Source organism: Aspergillus melleus (assembly GCF_016097325.1).
Source record: "Aspergillus melleus strain CBS 546.65 chromosome Unknown contig5, whole genome shotgun sequence".
NCBI classification, from domain to species: Eukaryota; Fungi; Ascomycota; class Eurotiomycetes; order Eurotiales; family Aspergillaceae; genus Aspergillus; species Aspergillus melleus.
Window position 1 is genome coordinate 2,374,221 of NW_025763374.1, and position 12,028 is coordinate 2,386,248.

Consider the following 12,028-nt stretch of genomic DNA (forward strand, 5'->3'; position numbering starts at 1 on the left):
GATATTCGTTACCTGTTGATTTAACTCGATAACGATACCAGACCGAAGTGCTGATAGAAGAGGAAGTGGGGGGAAGGAGAAGGTTGGCGAGGGCGAGCGAAGGCTTTTTCGTCTTACGGGCAACGGACGGTGGGAATCGGGGTGGCGGCCTGAATTGTGCCTAAGGCTCGCCACAATGCCCTCGCGCTCACCGCCCACCAGACCGGGCCTTGTGTTTCTTTCGGCAGAAAAAAGATGCGGCGTTCGACGGTTCTCAGTGTCTGGTTTTACGTCGTTCATCCTCGACTGCACAGTTGTTCGTGGAGTTATCCTGTGTACCTGTTCAGTTTTGCTCCTGAACCTCGCCATTCGATCAATCTGAACCCCAGCGGAATCTCCTCTTCCCTGGCCATGAGTGCCCCGAATTCGTCCTAAAACCCATCTAGCCCAGGGCTTCCCCGAAGTGCCAGCATTAATTCTCCATTACCTACCTTCTCTTCCTGGGGATACCGACAAAATAACCGCTCCATTGAAAACATACCTTCAGAATGTCTTTCCGAACGAAGCTTTTCACCTTGCGGTACAGCCCAAATCATATAACTCCGCCCGTCGCAGGCCGATACCTGAGCTCCCAATTCAACTGTCTTCAACCGAAGATTGCCCATATGTACAAAAACCGTGATCGATCTGTACTATGGTGGATGGTCTCAGCGCATAACCTGGTTTCACACAAGCGGGTGGTGAGAACATGGCTGGCGCGGCGGATGCGCGCCGCGTTTCAGCAGGCGTTGAAAGAGCACGGTTTCAATTCCCAAGGCAAGAGACTTGCACCTCCACCTCTAAGGAGACAGGGCGGGCGAGACTTTGGTGATCTGACCGGCACCGTGGAGATCTCAATCAATCCGCGTAGTCTCCGGGAGGATTTATCTCAGTTGGATAAGAGTATGGCAGTGACACTGGGTACGATACTACGCCATCGGCAGGAAGAGGCCAAAACGCCAGTTGCTGGGGGTGCAGCAGTTGGGAAAAAGTGGGCGCAAGCTGCTCGTCGGTAGATGCAGGCTCATCCTCTTTTCACATTTATTCTTGTACAATAACGTTTCTTTCAGGGTTCGCTGTATATTATGGGTTCACGGGGCGATATGGGGGTTGGGCGCATGAGATGCATTGCGTGGTGTTTATATTTATAGACCATAGATAGACATGTACATAACAGAATCAGGCACACTCTCGACTTCACATCCGGAGAAAAGATGAAACAAAAACCCAACGCAACAGCGAATGATGCGCAGGGCTTGTCGTACGTGTAGTTTCCCACTGGGGGAATCCACGCGGCACTGCCTCCTTGGCGCCTTCGCTAATTGCCGATCCTCAGGCTTGGGCCAGACAACGGACAACTTCACGTTGCATTCTCCCTCTTCCTCGCCCTCCCCCTACCTAGTCTCTTTCTCTTTCTTCCTCTCTGTCTTTTATGCGCCTTACTTGACATCCTCTTTCTTCTTCCCCTTCTCTCACGATGTTGGTCTCCTTGACTGTTGGCAAGGTAGACGCTGGCGTCGCCGTCCTCTTGACCCAGGACAACCGTCTCGTAAGCCTTCACCCCATCTCTGTTGTTTTTGCAGCAGTGAATGCGATGAGCGCTTTGTGTCAATGTTCAGACAATCTCGGCTTTGATCTCGGGATGAACCCATCTTTGACAGTTCAGGCAACCAATGCGTTATCGCAAGTCCGCTGACCCTCTGTTTGTTTACAGATCGAATTCCCCTCTGTTCTCCTCCCAAACAACATCACTTCCGGTAGCATCGTCGACATCACCGTAGCGCGCAACCTCAATGCCGAAGCTGCTAGTGCCGCCGGGTTCCAATCCCTCCAGAAACGCATCCTGAACACCTACGGCGTCAAGACGCCCTCGCCGCCCATCCTGCGCCTCCGCAACGCAACCCAGACCTCCCTAGTCCTCGAATGGGAACCCATCGACCTGGCGACTGCCTCTCTCAAATCTCTCTCCCTCTACCGCAACGGCTCCAAGGCCGGCTCGATACCCCGTCCCCTCGAGACCCGCAGCACCAAGATCAGTGGCCTTGCCGTCCACGCCGAATACACCTTCCACCTGGTCTTGCGCACCACCGCCGGTACCTACCAGTCCGAGAAACTCACCTGTCGCACGCACAAGATGACCGATCTGTCCGGCATCACGGTGACGTCGGGCGTGCTGCCTCCGCAGCAGAAGGACGCCCTTGCGGCGGCTTTGGACCGCATCGGCGGCAAATTGATCGATACCGTCCGCATCGACACGACCCACTTTGTCTGCACGGAGGGCCGCGGCCCGCTGTGGGAGAAGGCCGTCGAGATGAACATCCCCGTCGTCGTGCCCGAGTGGGTGGATGCCTGCGAGGCCGAGGGCACCATCGTCAGCGTCCGCGGCTACTACCTGAACGCCGACCCCAAGGCCAGACAGCTGGGTACGCTCCACGGCTCTACGCAGCATCAGCGCACCACCTCCTCGGCCACCTCGATCCAGCCGCCGCAGACCCCGACTCAACAATCGCACTCGCAGACGTATTCGCAGTCGAGAATGAGTCTTGCGCCTCGCGCGTCGCGCGAGAGAGAATCGCACACGATCGGTGAACCGCCCATCACGCCCTTCCCCGGCGCAAACATGAGCGGACAGCCCACGGCCGCTGAAGACGAGATCACCTCGGACGACGACCAGTCGCCGCCTCCTGCGCCGCCACTGAAGGACGAGACCGAAGAGACGGAAGAGCCGTCATCGAATGGTCCTACCGCGCAGATCGTCGTCACTGAGCCTACCTCCCCATCAAAAGACCAGCCTTCCAAGGATGAAGAACCCGAAAAAGAAAAGGATCAGGATCAAGAACCTGAAAAGGACAAGGAAGTAGCCGCAGCCGATGCCGGCGATAAAGAAGTACAAGAAGATGATTCATCGAGTAACGAACCAACCAAGGAGAAGGGTAAAGAAGGCGAGGGGGACTTTAACGAAGTCCCGCTTTAACGGAGCTACGTGAGCGATTTTGATTATTTCTTATTTCTTGTGTCTTATTTCCTTTCTTTCTTATATTCTCCTAACTTGTTGTTTTACTCTATTCCATTCCATTCTATCTTACCCCCTTTTCTATTCTTACCTATTTTCCACTTTGACTGAGCGGCCCGACGTACTTGTGGTGTGTGATATGGCAGTGATGTGAATGTACATTTTGTATAAGAACAAGGCGGGGCAGACCAGGGCAAAGAACTGGAATGTGTCCAAATCCCGGCTAAGTCCAGAGCACCCTAGTCCTCAACTAGTCGGAAAAAGGGTGTTGAAGACCTATTTTATAGGTACGCTCTTGTTTTGTTTGTTTTGCTTTCTTCTTGAAGTGGCATGCCGTTTATGTGTGCATTTTCCCTTCTGTGTCTGTGGCACGCTTATTTAGTCCCTTTTGTGTCGCTATCATATGTACAGTAGATAGTCTAATCTTATGTATGGGGTCTAGGTTTAATGATTCTCTTCTTAGTAGGTTATTAGCACGTATATATACTATTGATCCGTATGCGTATAGAGTCAGATTATACTAGAAGTCTTTGATATTCATTCCTCTATCTAATATATAATAAAACATTGCCTGATGTCTTATGCTGTGGATATTGAATATTGGGTCATAGCACCTTGTTAGCCACCTCTCTCGTGGTCGTTATTAGTCTTTCCATTCGTTTTCTCGTCTTAAAACTAAAGAAAAAGGCGTTTAGTTGACGTTGCGCACAACGTCGTTGATGGCGCGCGCGACGTAGGCGACGTTCTTCTCGCTCACTGGGAGGGTTGTTAGTATTTTCTATAAGATCGGATGGGGGGAAGAGGGGATAAGCTTACAGCCGCTGATGGAAGCTCGGCCGGACTTGAGCAGGTAGATGTGGTACTTGTCCTTCAGGGCGTAGACTTGCGAGGGAGTCAGGCCGGTGTAGGAAAACATTCCATTCTGTAGAGTTGTGCGTTAGCTTATGTGCACGGGTATATTTTGTGAGAGGGGTGTGCGTTGGTGTTTGGTAGTGGGTGGAGGGGGGTATGGTCTTACCTGCTCGACGATATGCTTCCAGGTACCCGGGGTCTCGAGGCGGACCAGCTCATCGTAGAGGGCCTTTCGCATCGAGATGATGCGCGAGCTCATGACCTTGAGGTTCTCGTGCCATTGAGCGGTGAGGTCGTCGTTCGTGAGGACCTTTTTGACGATGCTGCACCCGGCCGTGGGACCCATGGAGTATTCACCACGGATGAGATGGCAGAGGTTGTTGACGACGATGTCGCGAAGCTCTTGGGAGCCGTTGCCCAGGACGTAGTGGAAGGCGCCGACACGCTGGCCGTAGAGGCCGAAGTTCTTGGAGAAACTCTGCGCGACGCACATCTCCATCGAGGGCTTCTCGTTGAGGAAGTACCGGACGGCCCAGGCGTCTTCGTCGGCGGAGCCGGAGGCGAAGCCCTGGTAGGCGGAGTCGAAGAAGGGGAAGATCTTCTTGCGCTCGCACAGGTCGGCGATGGCCTTCCATTGTTCCTTGTTGGGGTCGAGACCGGTGGGGTTGTGGGCGCAGGCGTGCAGGAGGATGATGTCTCCTTCTTGGGCTTCTGTTTCGAGGGTGGACATCATGCCGTCATAGTCGAAGGAGCGGGTCGAGGCGTTGTAGTAGGGGTAGGTCTTGCGAGGGACGCCGGCCAGCTCCCAGATGGTGAGGTGGTTGGCCCAGGAGGGGTTGGAAAGCCAGACATTCTTGGGCTTCATCTGCTGTGCCAGGAAGAGGGCACCCAGGTGGTTAGCTCCTGTACCGGCGACGGCCTGGACGGAACCAATGCGGCCCTTGGTGGCCTTCAGCTGCTCGGAGGTGTCTTTCGCATCGAAGCCGAACATCAGATCCCGAGCCAGCTCGAGGAAAGCGACGTCGCCCTCAATGGCGGTGTACTCGTGGCGGAAAAGGTTGTCGTCGGCGAGCAGACGCTTTTCGGCGTCGCAAACGACGGGAAGAGGCCATGGCTTGCCATCGTCGGTGCGGTAGACACCAACCCCCAGGCTGACCTTTTGGGGGTAGTCATCGGTGGCATATGCGCGGTTCAAGGCGAAGATCTCGTCGGCCGGCACCGGCGCCAGAGTGCTAAGGACAGTCATTGTGATATAGTATTAAGATGAGTCACCACACAGCTTGATCAATTGATCTGGTTCCTGGCTGAGGTAACCAAGGGATGTCTAGTAAGGTTAAGGTTAAAGAGAAAGATGAGGTGGAGGAACTGGTGGGCTGGAATTAAATAAGAACCGTGCTGGAGCAAGCGTGGGCACTAGAGATCAGCAAAGAATGTCTATGTTCCCTAAAGTAGTAAGTGAGTGACGCGGTGGATCTGCATGAATCGGTAATTCGTCTTTGGATATTTCAACATTGGCCCGATATCGCCGTCGCGGGCGAGCATTAAATACTCCTTAGTCAACCGGCTGCAATTTTTTTCTAGTTTGCCATCGGACTGTCGCCTCTGGGTGGAAGTCAACCGCAGCGGAAAAGATCGCTTAGTGAAGGGTACCTGAAACTGTGGGTCAATCAATGGGGCCCGAGGAAAGCATCCTCACTGGCGGAGAAGAAAGACAGCATCATAATGCCCAGAATATGGTGAACAATGTGACCAGTGACCGCTGTAACGTCGGTTTTCCATGGTCTGTCTCTTATGCAAGTCTGGGATATACGGTGTAGTTCACCGATTGTAGACCGTATCCTGTTTTGAGTTGACTTTCCCTTGGAGGTTCTTTGTTCAATGGTCTTGTAGGACTTGAGCCATCATCTGCAATACTAGATGCAAGGGATTCGGATGACGTACTCTGTATCTTGGCCTTTGTTGTTTCTTCTAGGCTGTCTTTCTGTCCTATAGTTTAACGTTGTTCATTTCGTGTTATCTTGGTGTTGCGTTGAGCGCCCTCTGATTTGCCCCCGGAGATCCAATCCTCTTCTCATAAGCACCGAATCTTACTGTAACCGACTATGTTGACTCAGTGCAGATCTTGAGATCTCGGATAGAAATTCGGAAGACTTTCTTAATCGAGTTCATCTTGAAAGCAGACCTGTTGCTTTAGTTTAGTATTCCTATGTCTCCGTTCTACTGTCAGTAATGCAACTACAACACAATATATAACTGTGACACACTAGATGCCACACGCGCAACCTGTCGTTCCTGGCCTTTGCATTTGATGATGACAGACTTCAACCCCGTATTTCAAATTATGATATCATCATAAAGAAGAGTATCTACTTGATAAATCGTGCAGGATGGATATCAGTGGTTGGCGAATGAACATCTCTACTAGGAGCGACAAGACTCTCTAGCCGAGCCGAGGATATTGAAATGGAGACCGGAAGGATTGTCAATAGAATGCCAACAATCAGGCTATCCTCCGCGTAAGGGCAGAAGGATGGCGTCGGACTGAAAGGATGAATGATAAGGGAAGAGGGGTTGTGAGGGGAAAAGCTGGCGGAAAGTCACCTGCCCGCGCTTTAAGAAGGCCGATACGGATTGTTCGGCTCGGAGGTCATCTCATGACCTTTCAACTCAATATCCTGATTTGTTGTATAAGATCTACTATCGGATCATGACTGTGACCCAAACACCTCAAATCTCAGCCGACGACCTGCACTCGTTGCGGCCAAGAACGATTATCCAACCACTCCACAATAGTATTCCCCCGGAATTACTCCCACGATTTGACCCGGTCTATGTGGAGCACCACAATAAGTATAACGCGGGACGCCTACATACGCACGAGGTGCCAATCGAAGAATTTCGAAAGAACCCAGCTAAATTCGTCACTGCATACGGCCGCGCCGTTGGCCCGGATGTTTTCAGGATTACCCAGCAGAAAATACCCGTCGAGGGAGGAGAAATAGCCGTGCGGATCTTTGAGCCTGCAGCAATCTACGATGAGCAAGGTAATCCTACAAAGAGGGCTGCATACGTCAACTTCCACGGCGGCGGATGGGTATTTGGAGATCTCGCGGGAGACCATGATTTCTGCAAGCGGGTGGTCCACGGTCTAGACGGCCATTTGGTGGCTTTTGATATCGACTATCGTCTAGCACCGGAAAACAAATACCCTGTCCCAGTGGAGGATTGTTGGACAGCTTTCAACTGGGTTAGTCTGGACTTCTTACTAGTCGACTGCTGTCGACTGACTCGACCTAGGTCCGGTCACAGAAAGCCGAAGAATTTAATGTCGACCCTGATCGCATGGCGGTTGGGGGAGCTTCAGCCGGAGGTCATCTCTCAGCGGTCATCAGCCATCTTTGCCGTGACTCCAACATTCCTCTCCGCCTGCAAGTGTTAGGAGTGCCAGTATGTGATTTGCACAACGTTTTCACGCCGGATGGAGAATTCGACCGCGAAAATTGTCCTTATGAATCCTATCGAGAGATGGAGTTCACGATTGCCCTCCCGATGGCACGAATGAAGTACTTCCACAATCACTTTCTGGGGCTTCCGCCTGCTAGATCCAAGGAGGTAGGCATCTATGTTGACAGCTAAAAGAAAAAGAGCGAAAGAAGAGACAATGCAGATTGTATGCTGATGCAAGCCACAGGACTGGAAGATTTCGCCCATGCTTGCTCCCAACTTCTCCAATCTAGCCCCGGCTCTTGTGTTCACTGCGGAAATGGACCCTCTTAGGGACGAAGGGGAGGTCTACGCCGCAAAACTCAAGAAAGCTGGATGTCGGGTCAAGTTGACGCGCATGAAAGGGGCACCTCACACATTCATTACTTTAGACGGCATTTTGGGTTCGGGGAAGAAGTACAATGCGATGGTCATCGAAGCGATGAAGGGGGAGCTCGTAGAGTGAATAACAAAGTCGGGAGAAGGGAATAGCAATGAGGCCAATGTATAGAACTGCGGGATCAGGGTTTATCCGGGACCAACACTTACCATACCATACTCAATACCTGTCTATTCCCCCGGGAGGTAACCGGTATTCCGTGTAATACCAGGACCGGGCCGGGAGATTTCGGCAGTCCGCATCGGAAGAGAGGGTCGACAAGTCCGACTCTCTTCAATTGAGTGCGACTTTCTTTTTGCTTCTCTCCCTTCTTTTCCTCCGTTCTGCGAGGCGCTCTCCCATTGCCATTGATTCTTATCTTCTTTTGTGATTTCTTTGCATAGACTCTGTCGGTTTAGAGTCTCTAGCGTACCAATTGAGTTTAATTAGAGCTAGACCAGCGTCGGCATTTGAAATCGTCATGTTGTCATCCACGAACTCCTCCCGGGCGGTGCGCTCGATGGCTTCCTTCGCATCGCGAGCGGCCACCGCCAGCTCTCCCGCAATCACCCGCGCTGCTTTGCGCTCCCCCGCATCGTTCGGTAGCCGCTCGCTGAGCTCCAGTAGCCGACCTCTTCAACAATTCCCCCGCCTTCAGTCCCTCAACATCATCGCCAACAAGAGAGCTTTTGGCACAACCGTCAGAATGGTACACACGCATTAAGGCTTGCTCTATACTTCGGAAATGGTGCTGATGATTGCTCTCTACCCCTCATAGGCTTCCGCTCCCCGTACCGAAAGTGATGCCTTTGGTGAAATTCAGGTGTGTTCGCCCCGATTTACGGATCTCTGGCTGTTACAAGATCTAATCGTGGTTGTGTTATCTATAGGTCCCCGGCGACAAGTACTGGGGTGCGCAGACCCAGCGGTAAGAGACCATCGTCAACCCGCCGGCAAAACAAGCCCGCACAAACTCCATACGATATTGCGGAGGACGCTGATATGAGGCGATGACAGCTCCCTGGGCAACTTCGACATCAACCAGCCCCAGGACCGCATGCCCGCCGCCGTGATCAAGGCTTTCGGTATCCTCAAGGGTGCTGCCGCCACCGTCAACATGAAGTATGGTCTTGGTGCGTGATACCTTCTTCTCCGATAAAGGTCAATTTGGTGATGCTAATACTCTTGCCATAGACCCCAAGATCGGCCAGGCCATCCAGCAGGCCGCTGCCGAGGTCGCGGAGGGCAAGCTTCTGGACCACTTCCCTCTTGTCGTTTGGCAGACCGGCTCCGGTACCCAGTCCAACATGAACTCCAACGAGGTCATCTCCAACCGTGCCATTGAGATCCTGGGAGGCCAGATGGGCTCGAAGAAGCCCGTTCACCCCAACGACCACGTTAACATGTCCGCTTCCTCCAACGACTCCTTCCCCACTGCCATGCACATCGCCGCCGTCATGGAGCTCGAGAACAGACTGCTTCCCTCCCTGAAGAGCCTGCGTGATGCCCTGCAGGTCAAGGTGGAGAAGTTCCAGAACATCATCAAGATTGGCCGTACTCACCTGCAGGACGCCACCCCCCTTACTCTTGGCCAGGAGTTCTCCGGCTACGTCGCCCAGCTCGACCGCAACATCGAGCGTGTGCAGGCTTCGCTCCCCCACCTTCGCTACCTGGCTCAGGGTGGTACCGCCGTCGGCACCGGCCTGAACACCTTCAAGGGATTCGACGAGGCTATCGCTGCCGAGGTCTCCAAGCTGGCTGGTACTGAGTTCAAGACTGCCCCCAACAAGTTCGAAGTTTTGGCCGCTCATGACGCCATCGTCGAGGCTTCCGGCTCTCTGAACACCCTTGCTTGCTCCCTCTTCAAGATTGCCCAGGATGTTCGTTACCTCGGATCCGGACCTCGCTGTGGTCTGGGCGAGCTGGTCCTCCCCGAGAACGAGCCCGGTTCCTCGATCATGCCTGGAAAGGTCAACCCCACCCAGTGCGAGTCCCTCACCATGGTCTGCTCTCAGGTCATGGGTAACCACGTCGCTGCCACCGTTGGCGGCATGAACGGCCAGTTCGAGCTCAACGTCTTCAAGCCCGTCATGATCCACAACCTGCTGCACAGCGTGCGCATCCTTTCCGATGGCATGAAGAGCTTCGAGAAGAACCTGGTCCACGGCCTTGAGGCCAACGAGCCCCGCATCAACAGCCTCCTTCACGAGAGGTATGCGCATCTTCCCTTCTTCGACAAAATCCCCCCTGTTTTATAGTCTGTCTAACTCGTTCTCTAGTCTGATGCTTGTTACCTGCCTCAACCCCGTCATTGGCTACGACATGGCCTCCAAGGTTGCCAAGAACGCTCACAAGAAGGGTCTCACCCTGAAGCAGAGTGCTATGGAGCTCAAGGCTCTCAGCGAAGAGGACTTCGACAAGCACGTTCGCCCGGAGCTGATGCTGAGCCCCAAGGAGAAGAAATAAATGTATTCAGCGGATATCGGGCAACTGAAGCGGGATGAAGTTGCCTTGGTTTCGTTTTAGATGTAGCGAAGATTAGCATTTTCTATGTATTCTGAAGAAAATATTACTGTACAATTTTTGGTCTATTAAATTATTATTCTCTTTTTTTTTTTTTTTTTTGGAACTATATTTCTTTTCCTCTTCGGAGTGTCCGTCAGGCCGACTACGATGCCGGAGGCTATTTTTGGAAGCCAGCGATCGGGAGCTGCGCCGACAAAAAATTAGTGTGCCCCGACTGCATGGCAAAAGCAATAGTCCGGACTAAGAAAAAAAATAATGCATATTGGTTGGGACCGATTCGATATCATTTTAACTTATTCTTTCAGGCACGATTTTTTTTTTTCACGCTAGACTAAGTGAGCCAGGGATTAATGAAGATTTAGATAGACAGGAGGGGAAAAATACCAGTTGTATTGATTGTGTCTCACACTTGGACCATGGGACCGGGCAGTGTTGGTATTTTTCGGGCTTGTTTATCAGTTGCCTCGTCTCCTCCTTCGGGGAAACTGTTAACCTGTCCTCCTTCACTTTCTTTCTCCCCATCCATTGTCTGCTACATTGACTCTACTCATATCACTGTCCTTCGTTAAACTCACCAAGCTATCTTACTGGAACAATTCTTTTGGTTCCTGCTTGCTTATCTTATTACTCTAAACCTATCTTAATTGAAAGACCCCGCGGTCTTACTCTCTCCACGGACGACTAGTTGTCCTACCAGACCTGAGAATCTATCAGTCTCTAATCTTCCTCAGCAAATACACAGACTCTCACATATCCATACCTCACATCCTCAAGTCAAAATGACCAACATCACCGCCACCACTGCCACTCCTATCCCTGCGACCAAAGCGGCCGCAAACTCCCTCCCCGCCGAAGATGCCCCCCTTTTCCCGACCTCTTTGATCTCCGCCGAAGTGGCCGCTCAGCTGCCCGAGGATTACACCATCCGTCCCATGCGCCGCTCCGATTACAAGCGGGGCTACCTCGACGTCCTGCGTGTGTTGACCACCGTCGGAGAAATCACCGAAGAGGACTGGGACAAGCGGTTCGACTGGATCTCGTCCCGCAACGATGAATACTACATGCTGGTGATTGTGGACGGAAAGGATCGCGTGGTCGGCACGGGCAGCTTGATCGTGGAGCGGAAGTTTATCCACTCCCTGGGTCTCGTCGGTCACATCGAAGATATTGCCGTGGAGAAGGACCAGCAGGGAAAGAAGCTGGGACTGAGAATCATTCAGGCCCTGGATCACGTTGCTTGCAGTGTGGGTGCTTACAAGGTATGGCTTATACCCTCTAATTATGGGTGTTTCGATGACTGACAACTTCGTATCACAGACGATCCTGGACTGCTCGGAAATCAACGAGGGTTTCTACCAGAAGTGCGGCTTCAAGCGTGCCGGCCTTGAGATGGCCCACTACTACTGAGTGTGAAGTCTTTCTGGGTCGTTGATTTTTATACTGGCGTTATCGTTATCAGATTCGGGGCCGGGGTCGGTATGCCGTTCGAGGCATTCCATCATTACGTCTGTGACGGGCCTCCTTTATCGATCCCGCAGCCCAGAATTCTTGGGTGGCGGCTGGTGAGCGAAATGCTCGGCGTTATGTATAGACTGCTTGGGTGTTGGAGAACCTGTTGGATATGGTTCGCATAGGAACTGCGGCTGAAGCGTGCATTGTCGACATTTTGGCATAGGCAATTCTTGCCAATGACGAGACTCGTTGACGCCTGGGTTGTTCTTGTACCTCCATTTTCTTTGTGTTTTATTAATTTAGGG

At 52.4% G+C, this 12,028-nt stretch overlaps 6 protein-coding genes across 7 annotated transcripts; 5 read left to right on the forward strand and 1 right to left on the reverse strand.

The window, feature by feature from the left end:
• Positions 1-159: 159 nt before the first annotated feature.
• Positions 160-1,335, forward strand: LDX57_009242 (uncharacterized protein). The gene has a single exon (XM_046090966.1). The coding sequence runs from the start codon at positions 528-530 to the stop codon at positions 1,032-1,034; it is 507 nt and encodes a 168-aa protein (XP_045946941.1). The 5' UTR covers positions 160-527; the 3' UTR covers positions 1,035-1,335.
• Positions 1,336-1,495: 160 nt separating this feature from the next.
• On the forward strand, positions 1,496-2,992 carry LDX57_009243 (putative chitin biosynthesis protein (Chs5); the record flags this gene model as incomplete). The annotated part of the gene is made up of 2 exons (XM_046090967.1): positions 1,496-1,567; positions 1,733-2,992. 2 exons carry the CDS (start codon positions 1,496-1,498, stop codon positions 2,990-2,992), a joined length of 1,332 nt encoding a protein of 443 aa, XP_045946942.1.
• A 730-nt stretch (positions 2,993-3,722) lies between these two features.
• Positions 3,723-5,129, reverse strand: LDX57_009244 (putative aspartate transaminase; the record flags this gene model as incomplete). Its single annotated transcript, XM_046090968.1, has 3 exons — positions 3,723-3,787; positions 3,848-3,953; positions 4,050-5,129. 3 exons carry the CDS (start codon positions 5,127-5,129, stop codon positions 3,723-3,725), a joined length of 1,251 nt encoding a protein of 416 aa, XP_045946943.1.
• Positions 5,130-6,590: 1,461 nt separating this feature from the next.
• LDX57_009245 (alpha/beta hydrolase) lies at positions 6,591-7,832 on the forward strand (the record flags this gene model as incomplete). Its single annotated transcript, XM_046090969.1, has 3 exons — positions 6,591-7,130; positions 7,181-7,495; positions 7,575-7,832. The coding sequence occupies 3 exons, from the start codon at positions 6,591-6,593 to the stop codon at positions 7,830-7,832; spliced, it is 1,113 nt and encodes a 370-aa protein (XP_045946944.1).
• Positions 7,573-10,338, forward strand: FUM1 (class II fumarate hydratase). 2 transcript variants are annotated; one of them, XM_046090970.1, is made up of 4 exons: positions 7,573-8,568; positions 8,636-8,878; positions 8,940-9,957; positions 10,025-10,338. In XM_046090970.1, the coding sequence occupies exons 2-4, from the start codon at positions 8,803-8,805 to the stop codon at positions 10,209-10,211; spliced, it is 1,281 nt and encodes a 426-aa protein (XP_045946945.1). In that variant the 5' UTR covers positions 7,573-8,568; positions 8,636-8,802; the 3' UTR covers positions 10,212-10,338. The 2 variants fall into 2 exon arrangements, with proteins under 2 accessions (XP_045946945.1, XP_045946946.1); XM_046090971.1 differs by having other exon boundaries at positions 8,636-9,957.
• A 712-nt stretch (positions 10,339-11,050) lies between these two features.
• Positions 11,051-11,678, forward strand: gup1 (glucosamine 6-phosphate N-acetyltransferase; the record flags this gene model as incomplete). The annotated part of the gene is made up of 2 exons (XM_046090972.1): positions 11,051-11,530; positions 11,589-11,678. 2 exons carry the CDS (start codon positions 11,051-11,053, stop codon positions 11,676-11,678), a joined length of 570 nt encoding a protein of 189 aa, XP_045946947.1.
• Positions 11,679-12,028: the final 350 nt, after the last annotated feature.